This window comes from Brachycentrus maculatus, unplaced genomic scaffold (assembly GCF_059751285.1).
Source record: "Brachycentrus maculatus isolate JH-2025_06_01 unplaced genomic scaffold, ASM5975128v1 h1tg000071l, whole genome shotgun sequence".
Lineage (NCBI taxonomy): Eukaryota > Metazoa > Arthropoda > Insecta > Trichoptera > Brachycentridae > Brachycentrus > Brachycentrus maculatus.
In genome coordinates, this window is record NW_028280825.1 from 609,853 (window position 1) to 635,206 (window position 25,354).

General features: G+C 31.4%; 1 protein-coding gene across 1 annotated transcript in view; it reads right to left on the bottom strand.

Annotated features, from left to right (window-relative positions):
• Window positions 1-2,232: 2,232 nt before the first annotated feature.
• The window catches only part of LOC148311163 (uncharacterized), a 108,012-nt gene continuing 84,890 nt past the window's right edge, over window positions 2,233-25,354 (bottom strand). The window contains exons 7-11 of the mRNA XM_088257111.1: window positions 20,493-20,658; window positions 19,406-19,529; window positions 4,370-4,490; window positions 3,734-3,825; window positions 2,233-3,649 (exon numbers count right to left, since the gene is read on the bottom strand). Of these exons, the coding sequence (XP_088113237.1) occupies window positions 2,233-3,649; window positions 3,734-3,825; window positions 4,370-4,490; window positions 19,406-19,529; window positions 20,493-20,658 (1,920 nt within the window). The remainder of the gene's footprint in view (window positions 3,650-3,733; window positions 3,826-4,369; window positions 4,491-19,405; window positions 19,530-20,492; window positions 20,659-25,354) is intronic.

The following is a 25,354-nucleotide window of genomic DNA, read 5'->3' on the forward strand; positions in this document are numbered from 1 at the left end:
ATTTTTTGCATTTTGAAGAAAATGTATAGTTTAATTATTATTTTTAAAATAGGTACTAAATATTTTTCAAATGGAGAAAAAACCTTTAGGCTTTACCTAAAAAGATCTGTTGCACAGTAAAAAGTTCAATAAGTGGCTTGATATTTATTTTAAAATATTGAATTTTATTCTTAAACTTTAAAAGCGATCTCCTGATTTTTTTGTTGATATACGACGTTGTTGAAAGGAGTGAGTGATAAGTACATTGACCAGTTGGGCTCTTTGCCGACTTGTTTGTAGTTGGCTAAGTTGAAACTATAGAAAAATGTGTTTAGTTGAAGGTACTTGAATTTTCCATACAAAAACAAAAACATTACTAAACATTATTTTGAATTTTATTCCATTTAGTGGTTTAGTGGTTGTTTATTAAGATTTTACATGGATAAAGGAGTTATTTATTATCCAGCATTTGTGAAATGATATAATTTAACATACTTAAAAATAAGTACCCTCAAAATATGTATCAAATTTGTAGAATCACATTTTTTAGTATGTGAAATTATCCGGTTAAAGAATGTTACATACTTAAGTAAATTAAATATTTCCATGTAAATGCTTAACTTACAATTTTCAACCATAGATGTCTATCTGAGGTTTGTATTAGAAGAGTGTTTTTTTTTTGCTGTGAAATAATACAAATTTAGAAATTTAAGTAATGTACATACTTGTCAATTATAGGTACAGTGGTAATTTAAAACTATATAAAGTGATACATTTTAACCAGCTCATGACATTTTGATGTATTGGGAGAGTTAAAAAAAATCAATAAAATTTATTTGGCACAGAATCACATAATATTACTGTACATTTTTATATTTCGACCTGGCTATAAATCTACACCGTCATATTTATTAAGAAGATGACCTTTAAAAAAAAATGTCGGTTTTATTGAAATTTTTGAAAAATAACTCAAACGTTGAAGGTTTTTTCTCATTTTTAGGTTTCTTTGCAAACATTTTATTTTTGAAAACATCAACCTCTTGCTAAGGATGGCAGGATGAATATTAATATATATTTACGCAAATATATATATTTTTGAATCATTATTTAATGTCTCGTTATATTCTATTCATTTATATTCTAAGCAGAATAATACTATAACCTAATTGGTTCATTTTGGAGTTTTAAAAACCAAAGTATTTTTATCTAAACTTATTTTTCAAGTAATTACCCTTCAGAACTAATATCATATTTTATACTAAAATAATGTTTTATTTTCCTTTTGGAACAAGCCATACTACGCATCTGAAAAAAAGATTCTTGTCAAAGCAATGCAATATCTTAAAAAAATACAAAACAATGTCGAAAGTGATAACTGAAGAGGTTTTTACACAATATATAATACAGTGGAACCTCATTTATTGTAAACTGTAAATTAATATTGGCGTAGAATATTAATTGTTTGTAGTTTATAAAATAGAAGGGATTTATTTTTGGTTGGAATCAATGCTTAAACAACAAAAATATCACAATGTTATAATAGAGACATACTTAATATAATATTCTGTACAAATAACTTTAACATTATGGCAAGAACGTTGAGGTAAAATTAATTAAGTTTAATAAAACAATTACTTATTAATTTAATATGGAATACAAGCAATAAATCATATTTTTATGATTATCAGTACCTAGCTATAGTAATCCAAGTAAAGGATTACCTTATGGCACTTGATGGATTTGACATCTTATTTTTACAAGTACAGTAGAACCTCGATTATCTGCACCTCCGGTCGATTCGAATTCTCGATAATCCGGATTGATGAATTAAAAAAAAACTAATTTGCTGATTTGCACAGAGTGAACTGCGTTTACCGTTGTTACTGCATAATGCATCACATTATGGTGGTCGAATTTAAGCGTTCTTCTCAACGACATCCTAGAAAATATGAGTCATCATGCGCGACGTTTGCGGTACCTATTCACGATTTGACAGCTTCAAAAAGAACTGCTGCTGGCTTAAAGCAGAATATTTATTGATTTTTTAAACCAAAAATATTAAATATTAAAGATATTTGTTAATCTAGGCAAATAAAAATGATTAATACTGAATGTACATGTTTTAGCTTGTCAATTATGATTTTTTTGATAATCTGGATTTTCCCTTATCCGGACTACCTTCATTAGTCCGGACAATCGAGGTTCTTATGTAATACATATAATATCATAACCTACACTGTTACGAAGGTTTCTTCACAAATTAGTTTCCATTTCTGATTCATTTCTATCGCTCGATATTGTATTTTGTATGAGTCGAACGGCGTCTGTACCAGATATGATGTTGTCCACACAAGACCTTCTGTTAAGAAGGGTATCACTAATAAACGCCCGGGATTGTCCAAACAGTTCTCCCCTATCTGTAATGGATCTCGTTATCCGTCGTATAACAGGTAAATTAATAGCTATTTCGTACGGAGGAGGATCTTCAGTGGGCGTTGTTTGGACTCTTCCCCCCAAAGGATCTGTCGGGCACACTTCGAGAAGTGGACTCGCGAAGAACAGATTTCTGCTAGCGGTATCCGCATTATTTACATCTCCTAAATTGCGGTCTATAGATTCTATTTGGGCGGATGGTATATCAGCTTCGTCTACGTTTGTGCCTGCGTTACTTGTACTTGATGCACCATTTTCGTGGAATGGTTGTTCTTCCACAGACTCAGTTAAAATTAAAGTCTCATCGCTCTGTTTATTCACAGAGTCACATAGGGAGTTGCGACTACTCGTCGGTAAAGGTCTTATTCGAGCGCTGCCGTATTTTTTGTTATAATGTCCAAATGGTGGAACTGGTTTACTAAGAAATCCTGCCCAAGATTTCCTATTTTGCGCTTTAGTTTTATCTAAGAGAGTATTATTTTCTCTTCTGGAGAATAATGAGTTTTTGTTACTAGTTCTCAGACTGTAATTAGATTGCGAAGTATGCATTCCTAAAGGAGAAGACTTGTTCCTGGATCGAGTTTGGCATTCATTACTTATAAGCATTTCTGTAGAATTTCCCATTTCGATTACACTCTCTCTTCTCGGATTATCCGTAACGTTATGTTCTTCCACTATGCGAATAGTTCGTCTAGGCGTATTTAAATGATTATCTAAAATAATTGCACTTTTATTGGTAAACTGGTCCGCGGAGTATCTACGTGTTTGATCATTTGCGTTAGTAGCTGTTTGGGTCGAAATGGACTGAGTATTTCCTTCAGACTCTTGGAAATTTGCTATATCTATTCCACTTGTCGAAGGCAAACTGTTTTGTCTTAAGGCTTGTTGTTTATTTTTTAAATCCCTGAAACACCTTTGTATAACATTATCAATTTCATTTGGATCTATTTCAGTATTTATATTATTTACATTTCTAGGTAAATTATGGTTTTCTGTTTGAGAATCTTCTTCTACGACAGTAATTGCACTTTTAGCAGTGGCCGGAATATGTCCAGCACTAGCTTGAAGAGACGAAAGGAGGAGAGCTTCAGAATAAGATGGAACGAGAACGCAGTTTTCTCTGATAGTTGCGAATAGTTCCAGACTATCTATGGTGCTTGTGTGGGACATGGCCTCTGGTTGTTCTACCCCGTTTCTACTTCTCGCTAAAGCTAAAATATTAATATGCTGAGTGGAACTGCTCGCGGATTCCATATTATTGGCCAATATTGCAGATTGTGAGGAAAGAATGGAAGATGGAGGTGGGGCGCGAGGAAAAGACGTGATATGAGGATTGTACTGCGACATTTGTGCTTCAAGATCTAGTCTTCTGCTCGCTTCAATGTCATAGTTCACCCCGAAGATTTTAGTTACCTGCAAAATCAAAACAACGAAATAAATATGGTATTACATAATCATATAAAATATCGCTTTACTAAACAAATTTGTATCTACACATTCATCAAATTGAGAGAGTAAAATCGTTAAAATAATTTGAATTCAGTATGTGACTTATTTTTTTAAATTTTGACTTTGAATCCTTTTGCTGTTTAACTTGTAACTAACACAAAAAATAAATTATCTCAATGACAGTTATATGTCATCTTTGTCTATATCACATCTTTGTTATAAAAGGGTGTAAAATATATTAATCAAAATAGGACACAAAATGCTTAACACTTTAGAAGTGAAACTGAAAGTCTGGCATTGTTTGGTAAAGTAAGTGACAGTCTGTCTTCTCTTGTTTAGTTTTCTGTGGTTTCCCATAACTAAGGCAGATACGAATAAGTTTCCGTAAATACGCGATAACTGACCAACGCGTTGGTCAGTTATCAGTCAGCAACGCTGCAACGTCACACAAAATTGTTTGGAAACAATAAAAAAAATACTGAGTCCTAAGCAGTAGTAGATATTTTACCGTGTAGTGAACATAGGCAGTGTTGCATTCAATAAGTATCCTCAGAGGCCATGAGAGGAGGAGACAAGACAGCACCCAGAAGAGTGTTTGACTGGAGTACCATGGCATCCTATCTGTATCCCTGAAAGAAAACACATTTATATTAACATCATCATCATCATCATCATCATCGTCATCATCATCATCAAATTGATGGACAGGACAAGAGGATGCGTTTGTAATAATTTCGTTATGTTAAAAATCAATCGTTGAGCGTGTTTAGAATTTGCTTACAAGGAATTTAATGTTTTTTTTTAAACAATTACCAAATAAAAGATTATAACTACAAATTATAACTAAATTCAAAAATTTCATTAATTATTTCAACAGTTATTTTTAATACAAGTTTTACTTAGAAAATATCACTAATTACTAAGTAAAACTTAAATTAAAAAAACAAAATTCAAAAATGTTTATTATTTCATTTATTTACATTTAAAATCTTGTATTAAATTTTCTTTCCATTTCTTTTTCTTTCTAAATAACTTAAAAACTTCTTATAAAACTTCAGATTATTTTTTCATAGAAATATTAATATTCATAAGAGCCTTTATTAAGGTAATATTTTTATCTGCGCAAATTAAGAATGGCACTCTAAATTGAAAACTTTTTTCGTTGTTAAATTACGTTGAAAATATTCCGTCGCTTTTGAGGGAAGTTTTCTGAAAGCTGAATGTCACTTTGTCAAGTCGAATGATTGATAACACAGTTCTTTAAACATTTTTGGTAACTTTCCAGTGCAAAGACATTGGTACAATCCTATAACATTGCCAAATAACATATCCCTCACTCCTTTCAACAACGACATATATCAAAAATCGTCAATTTTTAGTTGTGCATGTTTCCGGAATGCCCAGAAAATGTACTATATCCCAGCAAAAGCGGCATATTTTTAACTTAATATTTACCCGCTACAGGGCAATCTAGGTAGACCCAACAATATCACGGCGCTGTTTTCTCTAAACTAGGGGTAAACACCTTAATAAACTCAAAAAGTGGTCTGAGACAAAACAATATTTTGAAAAATTTAGCAAAATAGCCAAAAAATAATTATATATATATATATATATATATATATATATATATATATATATATATATATATATATATATATATATATATATATATATATATATATATATATATATATATATATATATATATATATATATATATATATATATATATATATATATATATATATATATATATATATATATATATATATATATATATATATATATATATAACGTGGTAATATTTTCCTTTTGAAAATTAAGTGTAAATAATATGTAAAGTGGGTGTATAATAATAAAATAAACAATGTGTTGCTTTTTAATTAAAGTTTATTCTTAATTTATCTTTATAATAATTTTTATATCTATCTATCTATCTATCTATCTGATTCTGACAGTTAATAATATTATCGGAAGTCTTTTGTTTTATCTTGAGCGACGCATGCGGCATCTGGTGGTAGAACTGTTTTATGTAGGTACTTTTTGTAAGTACTTAATAAAATGTATAGGTAGGTACCTAGGTATTTTATTACATCTCCCCCCTTGGGGATGAAAATTCATAGTAAAATTTTCACTCGTCCTCCGGATCATCTTCTTGTAGTGAAGGGACTGGTATAAGTTTAGTGATATGATAAAGTTTTTTTTTTATTTTTTCCTCCTATCTTTTGTCCTTCTTTTTTTTTCTTTCTTTTTTTCTTTCTTGTTTTTTTTTTTCTTTCTTTCTTTTTTTTTCTTTTTTTTTCCGTTCTTTTTTTTCTTTCTTTTTTTTTTGTATTTTTTTTTTTCTTCTTGACCCTTTTAAAGTAGACACAGTTTTTCTCAATCCATTTGTTTTTTTTCTTTTGAATTCCTTCATTTTTATTCAGATCTCTTAAAGTATCTTCTAATATAACCAAATGTACAACTTTTAATTGTTCATCTGCATTTTTATTCGATTCTAAAACTGGATTCCGGCTTAGACAATCTACTTCTAAATTCTTCTTTCCTGGAGTATATTTTATTTCATCTTTCGTAGAAGTTTTTTCTACTTTATTTTTATTTTCATTTTTCAAGCACTGTTTCTGTGTTATTTGTATGTCTTCATTTTTATTCTGATCTTTTGAAATATCTTCTAATTTAACCAAATTTACAACTTTTAATTGTTCATCTGCATTTTCATTCGATTTTAAAACTGGATTCCTGCTTAGACAATCTACGTCTAAATTCTTCTTTCCTGGAGTATATTTTATTTCATCTTTCGTAGAAGTTTTTTCTACTTTATTTTTATTTTCATTTTTCAAGCACTGTTTCTGTGTTATTTGTATGTCTTCATTTTTATTCTGATCTTTTAAAATATCTTCTAATTTAACCAAATTTACAACTTTTAATTGTTCATTTGCATTTTCATTCGATTCTAATACTGGATTCCTGCTCATACAATCTGCTTCGAAATTCTTCTTTTCTGGAGTATATTTTATTTTATATTTTGTAGAAATTTTTTCCACATTATTTTTATTTTCATTCTTCAAGCACTGTTTCTGTGTGATTTGTAAATCTTCATTTTTTTTATTAATCTTATCATCGTCCTTTGTTTTAAACCAGCATGTTGCTTCAGGGTGATATCGAGTTCCCTTATTTAATTTTTCACAAATCTTACATGGACTTTTATCTTTAATTTTATCACTAGTTCTTAGATTTCCACGTCTTCTTTGATTATCTTCTAATCGTTTTCTTTGATCATCTTCTAATTTTTCTCTCTCACTCCGAACATATTGTAGTAATTGTTTTAATACATCTAATGTTTCATAATCCATTTCCATTTAACAAAATTGTCGTTTTATAACGTGGTAATATTTTCCTTTTGAAAATTAAGTGTAAATAATATGTAAAGTGGGTGTATAATAATAAAATAAACAATGTGTTGCTTTTTAATTAAAGTTTATTCTTAATTTATCTTTATAATAATTTTTATATCTATCTATCTATCTATCTATCTGATTCTGACAGTTAATAATATTATCGGAAGTCTTTTGTTTTATCTTGAGCGACGCATGCGGCATCTGGTGGTAGAACTGTTTTATGTAGGTACTTTTTGTAAGTACTTAATAAAATGTATAGGTAGGTACCTAGGTATTTTATTACATATATATATATATATATATATATATATATATATATATATATATATATATATATATATATATATATATATATATATATATATATATATATATATATATATATATATATATATATATATATATATATATATATATATATATATATATATATATATATATATATATATATATATATATATGGTGTATTGTACAAACTTAAAGTAATTTATCGAGCCGGGCACAAACCAAAAGCAAAAACATGAAAAGGTCCTTTTTAGGGCCGTTACAGTGGCAATGTTTCCCTTAATACAGTAAAATAATTTCCACCACCAGCATACAGGATAAACATAATATTTGAATGTTATTTCAAAGGCAATGTTAAGCTTTTACTCATTCTAATAGCCGCGCGGCCATGGGTAATGGAATTAACTTGTCAAACATACAAGTGAAATGTGTTTGATAAGAAGGGGGGCCGGAGGGTGAAATGACGGGTAATTAGAGCCCCGAGGAGGTTGTGTGCTCTATTACGTACACGTAAATAAATTATTACGGAGGTGAATTAAAACTACTCGTAAGTCTTTTCATCTTTTTCGTTTGTCCTTCTTTCAATCTTGGTAAGAGGACCATTGTTTAAAAATTGTTTTTTTTATACCTACTAGATTTTTCTTCAATAATTATTGTAAAGCATGCACCCAAATATTAATTCAAGTATTATACCGTAATTAGTTTTTACGAAATTATAGTGTTTTTTTTTATTTTTTATTTTATTTTATTCTTATTTATTTATTCTGTTTTTTTTTAGGTATGTATTGTTATATAATTTACTATGTAAAAAAACTTGCTCAACTCAAGCATAGATGGTGCCGAGGACTGACATGTGAAAAAAGGTGTCAATTGTAGAATAAATACAACTCCCGAAATTAAAGTAATATGGTGAACAATCATGGGTAGAATGGTGAATGTTACACGTGTATGAAGTGTTAAAGTTATACGTGTATAAAGTGTATCCAGTTAAGCCAGCATATGACAGGTCGTAAGCCTTGTCTTTCATACCTAGACTTTCATATTTTGTTTCATATATGTTGAGATATCAATAACGTTTGTAATGTTTACACAATAACTATTTATTCTGCATCTTTATCTGTTTTATTACCTAGATATATAAAAATGTGTTAAAAACTTTTTTACAAAATTTTCCGACCTTGGTTCAAAATTACTCACTTTGGTTCAAAGTTACCCACTTTGGTTCAAAGTAACTCACTTTCATAGTTATGTTCATAGCTACGAGGTATGATATGGTACTCGCTTTGGTTTGAAATTACCCTCAGTTTTCATTACTCTCATATTTATGTAATTTTAGACAATCCAACACAAGGTTCCAATTTCATAATTTTTACAAAGTTATTTTTGGATGAAGCTAAACCGTTTTCAGGATATATATTACATATTATTTTCAAGAATAGTTTTTTTCAGCATGTTTCAAAAATGTAAGTTGAGCTAAGAGCTATCTGGATTTGTATGGCTGTTTTAGATGTATCATATTTTAGTGTTATATCCGAATCTGATGGAAGCCCAAATTAATTGCGTTTTACACAAATTTTCGTTATATAAATGATACTCGTAATTCAATTTTCTAGTAAAATCCCACAAGTTTCTTGTGGATCACATTACGGTTACCTTCTCAATGGCAATGTTATTTCTCAGATGCTTGAATAAACACTTCAACCTTAAGGGTGTACTCCCAAATATACAAAGCCAGTACGCGACCGACTGCGCGAGAAGCAGCATGTGTTTTCCGCGTACATTTTTTTTGTAGAATATATATACGTGGTAATAATTTTCTTTTGTAAATTGGGTGTAAATAATATGTAAAGTGGGTGTATAATAATAAAATAAACAATGTGTTGCTTTGTAATTCAAGAAACGACAATAAAAGTTTATTCTTAATTAATATTTACAATATTTTTCTATCTATCTGATTCTGACAGTTAACAATATTATACTTTTTCTATCTGATGTCTTTTGTTTTATTCAGTGCGACGCATGCGACATCTGGTGGTAGAACTGTTTTATGTAGGTACTAAGTACTTAATAAAATGTATAGGTAGGTACATACGTATATTAAAATTTGACAAATAAACATTTTTTATAATATTTTTGACTCCTTACCTTTCAACAACCCTTTCCTTTTTAAAACGATATAAGTACATATGTATTTATTTCGAAGAAATACATACTAACATTTTCAATACGAAAACGGTGTTTTAAGCAATTATGTTAAATGTTACCTGGGCTTAATTTTTTTGTACATGATAGAAGGACCTTCAACCTGAGGACGAGGAGAGCTGACCCTAACAGTCTACAAAGGGGATAAGTTGGGATGGACCCAGGAAAAAGATATATACACATCGCTCAAGGAATATACAATCAATCTAGTAATATTTTTTTTTCCAATTAAGGGTGAACGCGCCATCGCTTACTCCTTTCAAGAATGTCATAAATCAAAAATCGTCAATTTTCAGTTGTGCATGTTTTCGGAATGCCCGAAAAATTTACTATATCCCAGAAAAAGCGGCATATTTTTAACTTAATATTTACCCGCTACAGGGCAGAAAGTGTTGTTTTTGTATTTTGAATATTATTGGTTAATTAATTTTTGGTATTGGTTAATTAATTTTTTTAATATCCTAAATATTTTTTAAATGGAGAAAAAACCTTCAGGTTTTACCTAAAAAGATCTGTTGCACAGTAAAAATTTTCAAAAGTGGCTTGATATTTATTTTTAATACATTGTATTATATTTTTAAGCGTTCTCCTGAAAAATCATGTTTTTTGATTCATGACGTTCTTGAAAGGAGTGAGCGACATATCAAAATGTATGATATAAAATGAATTTCCAGTACGGGACAACCCTGTGAGAACATACATACTCATATATTTAATGAAAATGATTTTTTCCTAAAATATAATATAATACAATGCAATATATAAGCAGCCAAAATAAATTTTACAAGAATAATTCAATATTTGGGAAGGTTAACGTGGTGAAAAATAAATTTAGAATTTTTTCGAGTTTTCGCAGGTTTCTTTATAAGGCAGGGCTTCAATAAACTTTGAATTCCCTTTTTTAAACTTAAACCCATTTTCCAGCGGGAGGCTCTAACTAGCGCGGGTCCAAGTGGCGTGAAAAATGAGTGTCGCGTTCTCATATTTTCGTAATTTATTTTTTACACCCCTCAACAGTAATGAAAGCGTGAATAAGGAGGGCTGACTGATACAGGGTTACCAGATTTAAAAAAAAATCAGTAATCGGAGCAGTTCACATTTCGGACAAAAGGCAAGCCCATAATTTATTTTAAATATACAATACTTTAATCGTAAATGAAGCAGAATTTTAATAACATAAAAAGTGAATAAATACATAAGAAGGGATGCCAATAACACAATTCCTGTTTTCAAAAGTATAATTATATGTATTTTTTTAAAACATTTAATTATTTAATTATTATTTAAAATGATATTTTCGGGCGTGTCTCATGTGTGTGATTAAAATCTAGGATTCGGACCTCACATACTAATAAAAAGCTTCTTTTCATCTCACCAATAGATGTCTCTAGTGAAGTTCTAGTGATTCAAGAAAATTGTTTCAAAATTGGTTCATATATATAGAATTTCGAAGAATTTGAGTAGTGTGGTTGTCAAAAATGGGTAGAATTGGTGAATGATACACGTGTGTAAAGTGATCACTTAAACCAGCCTATGACGGTCGTCAGCCCCGTAAATGCCCAGACTTCCATATTCTTCTTCATCTTTGATGGGATGTCAAAAAATAGTATAATAATATGTTACATATAAAATGTACGAAGTATAAAAGTGGAATAATCTATATCTCCTAGAGTTATTCACTGATTGCTTTGTAATTTTGACCTAACGTTCCATTCAAATACATACGTGTTTTTATCATTGTAAATTAATGTATAAATAAAACTGTGACAGCTTACGCTAAACATTGCCGTTGGCAGAAAGCGCGCTTCATGACAGCTGCTGTCCCTTACCATTTTCAATTTTTTTGATGGCATCGTTGTAATATAGATTTTCAACATTTTGATTGCCTTACAAGCATTGTAAAATTAAACAAATTAGAAATGTGAACTTTCTATTTTCTTTGAAGACGATTTAAGGGAGGTAACTAACTAACTAACCATCATGCCGCTTCCCCGCAGGGGTAGGCAGAGAGAATAGAGCGCCACACCACTCAAACATTCTTGCAAAAATTCTTCGCCTTTTCCACGTTCATGCATCTCCTCATACATACCCGCCGATTGTTACGACCCCTAACCTGACCACTTTCAAGTATTTGGCATACCTGATCGTGCCATGTTTTTCTCGGTCTTCCTCTGCTTCTTTTCCCAATAACATTCACCTCATAAATTTGTTTTACCGTTCTTTCCTCACTCATTCGTTCTACATGTCCAAACCATCTCAAGGATGTGATATTGCTTAAAAATGTTTTCAGCTTAAATAGATCAAATCGATTGTTTGTTTTAAAACAACGTATCAGCCATACACGAGTTTTGAAATTAAGCAGTCGTAATATTGAAAAAAAAACCTCCGTATTGCAGTGATCAGCGCGTTTGGATACCGTGCCCGAGTTCGATTCCCTGGGGGGTCAAAATAAATAAATGTGATTTTCTCACTCTCATATTTATTTAACTTCACCCTGGACTAGTACAAGAAGCGCAGGGCTGATCAAGGTGCTGAAAGGTTACAAAAAAGAGAGAGAAAAAAACTAATTCAGTTGCTGGGTAATATATCAAAAATAAAACAAGGTTTGTATTGAATTCTACATTTATTTATGTATATGTTAATACGTGACGTGTTTCGTCTTCTTAGCAGTGTTTGATAATGTCCTAAGAACACGAAACGCGTCACGTATTAACATATACATAAATAAATGTAGAATTCAATCCAACAAACCTTGTTTTATTTTGGATATATTACCCAACAATTCAATATGGAATTCTACCAACTGTCTGCTGTTACAATACACAATTACAATAAATGCAGTCGCGTTGTTTGTTATTAACATTTGACTAGAATTTTCTAATTGGATTGCAACAATTTATGAGCTTTTGATCATTGTCTCCTTTGTATATAGGCTGTTCTGCTATCCAGAGGGGTCGTGGCGGAAACTATTTCCATAAATGCTTTGATCTTCAAAGGAGAACCCTCTCGCATAACTGAACAGTCAATACGCGTTCGGAATTAATCAACGAACAATGCTCAAAATATATTCGAGCAATACGAGAATAATTAATTATTATGATAAAACTGTTCTTCATCTGCCTGGATCTCAGACGGGGATATTATTGTTCGATTAAATACGTGTATTTAGTAAAACAATGAATGATATTATTTCCCAGGATAGCTCGAAAACAATTGCATTCAGTTTAACTTGAAAATAAATATTATCACTTATTTGTCCACCTTCGTAGTGTAATGGTCAGCACGCTCGGTTACCATTCTGGAGGTCCCGGGTTCGATTCCCAAGGAGGTGGTTAAATAAATATAAGTGATTTTTTCACTCTAATATTTATACCATATTATTACCCTGGACTGGTACCTGAAGCGAAAGGCTGATCACCTTTCCTTCATGTGTTAACGATCAAGATAACACTTAAAAATGAAAAGTCAAATTAAAAATGCCGAATCAATTAATGAAATTGATAATATTATACTCTCAATATTGATAATATTAAAAGCATTTACTTTGAGGTTAGTCATTTTTACTTTTTTTTACATTTACTAATATTATCAACATTTTTGTAAAAAAATAAATCAATAATTTTCAAACCATTATTCTAACCACAATTGTGCATAATCCTTCATGTGTTAACGATCAAGATAACACATGAAGGATTATGCACAATTGTGGTTAGAATAATGGTTTGAAAATTATTGATTTATTTTTTTACAAAAATGTTGATAATATTAGTAAATGTAAAAAAAAGTAAAAATGACTAACCTCAAAGTAAATGCTTTTAATATTATCAATATTGAGAGTATAATATTATCAATTTCATTAATTGATTCGGCATTTTTAATTTGACTTTTCATTTTTAATTTAAATTTTACTTAGTAACACGTGTCACAAAAGATTTTAAGAAATAGTGCTACATATTTACTAAGTAAAACTTGAATTAAAAATTAATAATCCCAATCTAGTAGTTTAGTTCAAAAAGCAATAAATGATAAAAAGCAGCTCGAATGCAAAACTGGCGTTGCGGGTTCGATTCCCGATAATTGCGAAATGAATTCAAGAAATATTTGTATTAAAAAAAAAATATTTTAATAACGCCCTTTTCTATCAAAATGATTACGTTTTTAAAGGTATCTCTGTTACTCAAAAAATATTTAATGATACCTTTTAACATTCAACGATTTATGTATTTTATGATGCATTTTGAATTTATTAAGTAAAGAAGACAAAATAAAAACTAAAGAACTTATTTAAAATTAATAATTTCTTTCATGAACAGAATAATTAAAAAAATCATAATATTTGTTAAAATTTCTGTAAAAAATGTCATTTTGAATTTAACAAAAAAGAGCCACACAAATTGATTGAAGAGCCACATGTGGCTCGCGTGCCACACGTTACCGACCCCTGTTATAGACCATACAAAATTACTGATCTATAGCTAAAGGTAGACTGACAGTTCGTGGATGCGATTGAAACAATTTCTTAATATATGTAACCATCTACGATAGCTATAAAGCTATCATTTTTCATGTGTTTTGTGATGTCTGTCGAAGTATTGAGAGATTAAAGTCTTTATTCGCCATTTTTCTATTTCCTACCGATATTTGATAAAGACATCTTATTTTGATCTCTCAAAACAACGACAGGCATCACATAGAACATGAAAAATGACAGCTCTACAGCTGACAGATCGTGGATGGATGCGTTTGAAATATTTTTAGTAATACATTTCCCAAGAATATAATTATATTTCACAAACCAGTGCGGTGTTTACTTACAACAAAGCTCTTTCTGATTAAAAATCTTACCAAAATACCTTCAAATAAAGCTAAGACACTTGCCCTATATAATTTGATATTGTAGTACTCAGTACTAATGATTCGCGTTCGTGCCTTTTGATTAATCTGAGTGCTTTAAATGTAGACAAATAAATTACCGAAAGGACGAGAATTAGACTAGACTTTTGGGGGAAAGTGATATTCTTACTTCAAGGAGGTCTAAATGGCGATATAAGGCTTGAAATTTTTACCATAGAATAGCTGCTATATACTAACCAAAAACTGACCAATCATCACGCCTCTCCCCGGAAGGGTAAGCAGAGAGTATAAATAGAACGCCACGTCTTTGCAAACAATCTTCGGCTCTTCCATTCATCTCCTCATACAAACCCAGCGATTATTCCGACTCCTGACCTGACCACTTTCAAGTATTTCAAATACTTGAATGATCAATGGTATGAGCGATAAGTTGATGGTATGAACCATGTTTTTCTCGGTCTTTATTTGTTTATATTTCCAACTATAACATCTGCCTCATAAATTTTCCCTTAGTTCTAGCATAAGCGCTTGAAACTAGCCGTGTTTACATTAATAAACTCGAAATAATGGTCATACACAAGTATTTTATGTTTGAATTTAAATAATCATTTTGTTTCGCAAAATTACAACTTAATCGTTTTTTTTCCCACATTAATTTTATTTGGCTAGCCTAGTGCAACTGTAGTACTTGAAACTAGTCGTGTTTACATATTAATGTATGTTACATAATAATGCGTTTATTAAAACTCAAAAAAGTGGTATTTTACAAGTGTTTTATTATTCTATTTAAATCATCATGTTATTTCACAAAAAAATAATCTACTTATGAAGTTTTTCCACATTTATTTATTTGAACAGTGACGTTTATTTTAACAGTGATATTTTTTGACCAGTGAAAATTACTTGACCTTTATTTCACAAAATTAACGCCAAATCAGTAAAACTTTTTAATTGAATTACGATTTTTTTATTATTTTAAATTAAAAATATTTTAAAGAATTGACCGATAAGTCGGATAGGTATAACATACCTGTCATACGTACCACATTACGAATGGAAAATACCAATATAAAAGGTAGTTTGCAAAAGTAATATTTTTTTATCGGCTTTATACAGGTTTTAATCAAAACACATGAAATGGAATTTATCTTGTGTGTTATTGCCGTGTTGATTTAAGACAATGGCCAGGGATAACGGTGTAGATTATATAGATAGCATATGTTATTTGTTGTAATGTATTGTTAAAGCTGGATATATCCTCGAGCTTTGTGTATGGGGAGGTACTAAATTTAAAGGAGGATGTGGAACTAGAAGCAGTGGCGTAACAAATAAGTATTTTTTACATAATATAACAAATACACTTTGTTTTAAAATTATTTAAATGAAATAACTAACTAAATAACTATCAGACCGCTTCCACTTAGGGGTAAGCAAAGGGAATAGAACGCCAAACAATCTTCTCCTCTTTCACATTCATGGATCTCCTCAAAATTTTATAATTGTGTTTTTATTTTATTTTATCCAAATGCAAAAGCAAGCACATGAGAACAGATAGTAAGTTTTTCTTTGTTAAATTTAGTTTTATTTAGGAAATTTGTGTTTTTGTTATTTATTTAAATTTGTTTCGATTTACGATCGTGGTGAAATTATTTATTACAAAAACAGATCTAAGTAGCTTCTGCTTTTAATTTACAAATCGTATAGGAAGTACTAATTGTTTACTTTTTTAAATTATATTTTTAGTTTTCTGTTAAAATCAATTATATGTATTTATATGAACATTTTTGATATCTATTATATTCTTTCCAGTACCCTTTATCATATATTTATTTAATGATTTGGCGTTTAATTTGTAGAACTACATTTTAATTTAATACACCAAATTTTATTTTGGTATATTTTGGTACTTGTATTTATATTTTATTTAAAAATTAAATAAATAAAAAATAGAAGACAAAGAAGAGGAACAACAATAAAGTAGAATTTAGAAGGAATTTATTAGAAATAATATAAAATCGTTAAAAAATGTACCGGCAGTGTACACGCAGCATTGTATTATTTCAAGCTCTGTACATTAATTTACAAGAAGTTTACGAACCGAGTCGGCACACGCTCCGGACATTCCCAGTACTGTTTGTGAATAAATTTAATTACACGCATAATACATATATAGAAACACTGGCTTATGCACGATACGCCACTGGTTTTAAGCATAAAGATATTTTGGATATGGTGACATATCTTTTGTAAAGCACGCCGACGGTATGAACAACCTGAGATCGGCGACAAATACCATTGTTACCTCACAAATCTTGCATATACACATAATTAACTAACTAACCTGCACGTTGCTTGCCCGCAGGAGTAGGCTAAGAGAATAGAACGCCACACCACTCTGCCTCTGGATACATTCTTCGCCATTTCACATAGCATCTCTTCAATTACCGCCGATTATTTTGACTCCTGACCTTACCACTTTCAAGTAAATATTTTAAATACAGTTAAACCTCTATCTATCGTTTTTCAAGAGACCTATCGAAATAAACTATGAATGCGGGAAAACAATGAATGCGGGAAAACAATTTGTATGACATACCAGTAACTCGAGTGTACTTTTTTGCAAATTTGCACCAAAAAAGTTAATTTTAGAAAAAAAACCTAAATGGGTATCATGGAAATTGACAATAAAACCAATTGATAAGTATTCAAAATGGTTTATTAAAGAAAAACAAAGACAATTGATTACAATTTAAATTTTTTTAAGTCAAAAATGTTAAATTTGGAGAGTTATTTAAACGATGAATGCGATAAAATGATGATAGAGAAACGATCAATGCGATCTATTTTTGTATGAAATGAATCCGGGGTAGAATAAATAAACGCCACATCCGGGAAAACGATTGTTCGAGGAACGATAGATAGAGGTTTCACTGTACTTAGTAATACTAAGTTTTCCTCGATCTTCCTCTACTCCTATTACCAATCACATTAACCCCTTTTTTTTACTGTTCTTTCTTCTCTCATTCGATTCACATGCCCAAACCATCTCAACACACTTCTTAATTTTATCGATAAAGCTTATCCACTTATGCATTCTTTCCTTATCACAAGTTTTCCTCGGTCTTTGTCTGCTCCTGTTTTCAACTACATTTGCTTCATAAATTTATATACCAAAAGTAAGTTTAGTTGGCAAAAGAAGGATGAAAGTAGACTGAATGCAGTCGAAATGCGATCTCTCAGCAGAATGTGCGACAAAACGATGTATGATAGATGTACGAATAGTGAAATAAGGAAGGAATGCAAAGCTGAGATAAGCATTATCGATAAAATTAAGAAAGGTGTGTTGAGATGGTTTGGATATGTAGAACGAATGAGTGAGGAAGAAGGGTAAAACAAATTTATGAGGCGAATGTTAGCGGGAAAAGAAGCAGAGGAAGACCGAGAAAAACAGGGCACGACCAGGTATGCCAAATACTTGAAAGTGGTCAGGTTAGGAGTCGTAACAATCGGCGGGTATGTATGAGGAGATGCATGAACGTGGAAGAGGCGAAGAATGTTTGCAAAGACAGAGTGGTGTGGCGCTCTATTCTCTCTGCCTACCCCTGCGGGGAAGCGGCGTGATGGTTAGTTAGTTAGTAAGTTAGTTAGTTAATTTATATACCGTTCTTTCCCCACCCATTCGTTCCACACGTCCAAACCATCTCAATACACCTTTCTTAATTAAATTTCTTAAATTTTTTTTATCAACGTATCGTTCATAAAAGTTTGTGGTGAAAGAAATATCTAAGAAAATATAACATTACGTTATCCTTTAAATAATAAATAGTATGGCGTCTCTAATAGAAAAACGTATGAAACTATCATTCTAGAACAAATAATAAAATTTACCTTATGAATATCCATAAAAGACCCTTTTTTAGAACAAATATCTTAAGGGATTTGCGAGGAAATAGAGTCGGGATGATTTATATGGATTCTAGGGAGGATGACAGGAAAATATGTTGCAGAACTTTGCAATGAAATAGAGAAAAGGCAAAATGATATTTTATATTACATTCAACTCGTGCATTTTACGAAGAAAATAGTTCAGTTCTTTGCAATTCTATTACCTGGTTCTTCGTCTGCAGTGAAATGCAGTTTATTTTAAAATATCTTCTTCTTCTCTAACCATTACCCGCACCTAATGGTTCATAAGGCATTGAATCGTATGAAAGCAATGTTATCTTGATCGTTAAATACGCAACGGAAAGGTGATCAGCTTTCCGCTTTAGGTACCAGTCCAGTGGTATATTATTTATTTATTAAACTTTATATACAGAAAATAAATAAGTACACTGGTGGGGTTATTGCTAAAATGCAATATCTTCCAACCAACCGAAAACAGACTAGTGATATTGATCAAAACGTTTGATACCACATATATGTACATAGCTGTTTGCAATCAGAGGGTAGTCAGTACTTCAACATTTTAAAAAAAATTACAAATTGATGATAATAAGGAAGGCAAAGGAAAAAGGGAGTTTAGGGAAGAAGGTAGAGGGAAAAAACTAAGGGAGGAGGTTTGATGGAAAGTTAGAATTCTAATGATAAATAGTAATGTCTCAGACGTTTATCGCCTTATCTCTTCATTCTGCACAAGCTTAAACCACGGCACGCCTAAAATTCTTCGCAGAAACTTATTCTCAAATCTAAGTACACGGCTGCTCTGGGCCCTTGTAAAGTGCAATGTTTCACAGCCGTATAAGAGAATAGGAGCAATGTATACCATTAGAGCATACAGTATGTATAAAAAAAAATCTTACCTGTAAGCGACCATGTACTCCTTGAAAGAGCTGACTCCAACTAAGTCGAGACCTTCTCGCATTTCCATATACATGTCATATCGTTCATGCTGGGCAAAGAACCTGGATCGCTGGTCTTCGAACTCTGAGAAGGAAACGCAATTAATCTATTAATGTTTTAAATTGAATCATTTTAAAATATTAAAAACCTTATCTAAATAAAGATTTCCATAAATATTAAAATTTATTCAATTCAAGGACACTAATACATATAAGAACCACAAACCGACTCAAATTCTCAATCAATATAGTGCAGTTTTTTTAAGTAAAACTTTTAGGTGACATAATTGATAATTGGTCGCAAATTGAGAGTGAAATTTCAAGGTCACGTCACGTTTATAAGACACATTTCCTTACATGAGAGAGAAGAAAGATATAACTAAAAGAGAAGGAGAAAGAGAGCTATACATTCCGACGCCACGAGAGTGGAGCAAAAGAGAGCGACATATACACGATACAAAGCGATAGAATGAGATAGTGTCGCGCATGCGTGCGTTGTAGATGTAAACGTCAGACGCTATATATGAACAGTGACATACGACGCGTTCTTTTTCTTCTTCTTCATGAGCCTTCTGACCTCAACTGCTGGATATAGGCTTCTTCCCCTTCATTCCAATCCCTTCGGTTGGTTGCTGCTTGCAGTCAGTTTTTACGCCCACAGCGACTATGTCGTCGGACCATCTCTTTTGGGGTCTTCCGACACCTCTTTTGTACTACGCGTTGTGTCAGTAATATTTATCATTGTGTTTTTTTTTCTCTCGTTAAATCAGAAACATCGAATCATGGACATATATAAAATATTTTACTTACCACAAAACATTGTATTAGTAATTCTGTATAATCAATTGAAACATTATGCAATGACAGTGTTAATACTGATTAAATATGATATTTCTATGCAAATTTTGTATTGATGTATGTATTTCTTTTGAGATGTTCTCTCTCTCTCTTTGTCTCTCATACTAATTCTCTCTTATATTTGTCAAATCTCTTTTGTTTTTTTTATGTCAGTATTTATTAAGTTACGAAAAAATAATTTGGGTCTTACCACTTGCAGCTTCGATGTTGGAGAAGGCAAAACCTTTGCTGAAACGGATTTTAGTGATGGGCCCTCTGGAGTCTAATATGAGATTTCTCGAGACATCCTTGAAGCCGCAGTACGCATGCGCAAAGGTGGATGATGCACTATGCGAGTTGACGCGTTCAAAATATACCTGCAAAAAAAACATTTTTATTTTAAGATATACAAGTGCGACGAGGAACTATTTTGGAATGAAAGATTCTACCTATAAACAAGCTATTGACAATCTATTTTTAATTTAGTTTTACTAAGTAAATACCACTATTTCTTACAATCTATTACACGTCGGCTGTCCAAACTGAAAACACAGTAACGGACATTTTTTTGTAGCACGTTTTTTTGTTGTTGCATTTTTGGACTAAGTAGATGCTACTTAGTCCAAAAATGCAATAAAAACGTACTACAAAAAAATGTCCCTTACTGTGTTTTGAGTTTGGACAGCCGACGTGTTTCGATGCATTCCACATTATTTTCAAACACCCATCAGATTTTAAGAAATAGTGGTACATATTTACTAAGTAAAACTTAAATTATAAATGGATAGATTTTTACAATAATGTGACTGTCGAATGAATTGATGAGACAATCAATCTATTCACCCGAAGAGCTGCCGAACGTCAAAAACTAGACGCATTTGAGATGTGGTTCTGGAGGAAGATGTTGACAATTTCATGGACAGCAAAGAAAACGAACGCATCGATGGCGATGTTGCAGCAGATGAGGATCACGGATCGTCTTTCGACTCTTTGCGAAGACGAGTTCTCCACTTCTTCGGCCACATTGCTCGTAGACCACCAGTCAACCTGGATAGGCCTTGTCATAACCGGAGGCCTAGAAGGTCAGAAAGCTAGAGAAGTAGATCTCCAACCCGATGAACCGGCTAGGTGAAATTTTACGTTGTTTTTACGTTGTTTTTACGTTGTTTGTGAATTGTTTATAAATAATGTCAAATGCAAGCTAACTTAACGAAGCGTTTTCATAATATCATTCTTAGTAAATGCCGTAGAACGGGGCTTGAACTTTGATGTGTTACTTGAGTCCAGTACATTTTTTTTTTAAATCTGTATTTGGTCTACAAAAAAGAACGTAAAAGTGTCACCTGTCAGGGAAACAATGAATCATATCGATACGTTCATTATTGTAGACCAAATACAGATCTAAATGTTTTTTTTTTGTACTGGGCTCAAGTAACACATCAAAGTTCAAGTAGCCCCGTTCTACGGTACTAAGTTTTTTAAAATCGCTTAGTAATCATGAAAATGTTCGTTTTTACACAACCGGTTAGTACTGATTTAAATATTTGTACAATCAATAAGTAATTAATAAATTGTAAATATGTTACGTTCTCTGATCAAATTTTAATTAACTATTTTAATATTCTTCCTTTGACTGTAGAAAGTACGTACCAAATGTTTTCAACATTTTTTTATATTCACGATAGAGCATGGAAAAAACGGTCATTTAGTTTAAAGCACTCGTTGCCTCGTTCAAATTTGCTTCCCACTGATTCGATAAGGGCGATATAGTCTGATATTTTCACAGCCCTTATTCTCACTTCGCACCCTAAAATTACCACATTCACCGAGGAATCAAAATCTTTGTTCGTACTACGAGAAAAAATAATAACGCAGTTGATTTTATAAAGACCGAGGTTCGGAATAAGGCAGCAGGGGTAATTTAATAACGGATTCTCTCCAAAAGGCATTAAGAGGGCGTTTTATATAGAGCTTAATAAAAATTTCATTTAATAAAGATTTTGCTGTTCTAGAGGTGTTAATACAAGTCTTTACTTAATGTTAACTGGAGAAAAAGAAATATTAAAAGAGATTAGATATTTTTGATGTAAGTAAAATACAAAATAGCTATTATAAAATGAAAGATATTATTTTTAACAAAACTTGTATGTTTTTCCTTTCATGTATAGGTGTGTTTTTTTAGAGTTAAACAAATTTAAATTTTCTGCAATAAATTGATGGTGACACCCGCCGTGCGGTATGTTGCGCCATCTTGTTGAAACCACAGCTCTGTCACATCAATGCCATTCAACTGAGGTACGAAGAAGTCAGTAATCATGGTTCTGTAGCGCTCTTCATTGACCGTAACATTCTGGTACAATGATTATAATGTGGACCAATGATTCCACCTGCCTATGGGCATATGTAGCACACCAAACAGTGAATTTAATGGATGTTAGGGCATCTCGACAAAGGCTTCTGGGTTTTATCCACTCTAAGTTCGACAATTTAGCTTATTGACATAGCCATTTAACCAAAATGAGCCTCATCGGTGAACAAAGTTTTGCGCTGAAAAAGTGGATCATGCTGCATTTTGTTTTCAGCACATTCATTGAACCTACGACGCGCACAATGGTCACTCAGTCTTTTCATATTGAAATGGCAAGATGTACTGACTACAAATCAACTGTCGACTGTAGAAACAATGCTCCCAGCTTAAAAACAAAATCTCAAAAAACTACTTTATTATTATTATTATTCCTCTTCGTTATTTTTTTTGTTGCTAAAATTGTCTGCAAAAATCCTGAAAATATCAAAAACACTGAAATATTTAATCATTTTATGAGTTACGTATCTGTTTCTTTTATTATATTTTTGGTAAATATAATTATAGGGGTTGAAATGGGTGAAAGTGTTAAGAATTATATATGAATGGAAAAAGGCTGATCCCAAAAGTACTAAGAAATTTATGATACCTTCTTTTTATATATCTTTTTACTTTCGTATTGTTGTATTATAGTTAGTGACAATCGTGGACGAATTTATCTTACCAGACATTATTTTACTTTAAGTCTTGCCTTGCTTTTAATCTTATTTTTTATGTGGTGCTATGGTGACTGTAAGGAGTATAATTTGTTTTAAGTTGTGTGTGTAGTAGGTTTGACAACGATTTGATCAATGATTCTATAGAAAACTCGAGAAAATGGCACGGAAAAAAGCATGACTTGACTGATATAAGTTTATAAGTGTAAACACTTGTGTAACGTTTGTATGTAATACTACAGTACTTGAGTAGCAATACAGGTACAGTACTGTATACTTTATTAACTGTGACATAATTTTATGTAATAATAAATGTGTTCTTCAGTATTTACGTATTTTTTTAAAATGTTTTTAAAAATCTTGTTTGGATTTCTACTGTTAATATATCGTGAGTATACTATATAGCTTCTTCATTCTGTGCCACTTCTAACGAAGATCGGCGATCATCATAGCTATCTTCAATTTCGATGCTGCAGCTCGGAACAGAGATTTGGTGCTTCTGTCAAACCACTGTCGTAGGTTTTTCAGCCATGATGTCCTTCGGCGTCCTTGAGTTCTTCACCCCTCAATCTTTCCTTGTCTGATTAGGTGGAGAAGAGGATATTTTTCATTTCTCATGACGTGTCCGAAGTACATCAGCTTTCTCTGCTTGATGGTTGGTAGGGTATACTGGCAAAAAATGTTAACTCTTAAATCCCTGTTTGAATAATCCATGTTATTTAAAGCTTTTAGCCTGAATAAAACACCCGCTATTAAACCTAAAGTTAAATTTACTTTTAAAACCACATAAATATGACATTTCAAACTACCTCATGTACTTTGCCAGTTTATATATAGAACGTTGAAAACTTTATAATACTGCATCATTAGTCAAAATTTGATCCTGTTAAGTACAGTTGTCCGCCTCCGTAGTGTAATGGTCAGCACGCTCAGCTAGCGTTCTGGAGGTCCTGGGTTTGATTCCCAGAGGGGGGTCTAATAAATATAATTGATTTTTTAACTCTAATATTTATTCAATATTACCCGGGACTGGTACCTGAAGCGGAGGGCTGATCACCTTTCCTTCGTGAGTTAAAGATCAAGATAACACTGCGTTTATATGATGCAGTGCCCTATGCACCATTGGGGAGCTAAGGGTTAGCGGATAAGGGTTCGAATGAATGCATGAGTCAAAATTGCATAGTTTCGAGTTTTTGTTTTTTGCCAGTATACTAATGATATATTGGTAACAAAGAACGATTTAACGATAAATTAAGAAACAGAAAAAAGTGTTACAATTTAATGTATATTATACTTTTTACTTTAAAATCTCATCCAACGTATCTCTGAATAATATTCTCAAGTGGGTAATGATTTTTGCCTTTGAACGTATATGACGGGTGTTCATGGAGTGTGGCTCCACGGTAATGTGGGGTAAGTTTCAGTATGTTTTGTCAGCTATACCGACCGTAACTAAATAGTGGATTAGCACCGCTGTAAAGTAACCCCTTTTCCTCTACCCTTGTCAAAACTACAACCAGATCTGAGTATCAACGTAACCCCATCGTATCTAACTTTGAAATAATATTGAAATTCTGTTAAAAAATACATTCCAATGAAGTATTTATATATTTTCCTACCAAAATTTGTTTTAAAATATCTCTAATTTACATATACGGAATTTTGTACTTAAAATTCGTAATTTTTTTAGTCAGTTTTGTGGATGATAAAATATTTTTTTACCTAATTACTTTCTTCATATTGATACCCCCATTTTGTTTTGTTAAAAAAAAATGTTGTTATATTTATAGATTAAAAATATTTTTTTCTTTACAATGTAATTAACGTATTGTCACGGGTTCTGCCTAGTGAGATTTTCATAAAAAAAACATATATTGTAATAATATATAAAAATACCAAAATAAAAATCAAAATAATTCACACTTACTTTGAACCTAAACTTGAACATTGCTAAAATTTATATTTTCCAATTTAAGTATAATTTTTGGCATTGTGTCTAGATTCAATCCCTTTGAATAACATCGCAGTTTCCAAACAGGGTATATTATTTGC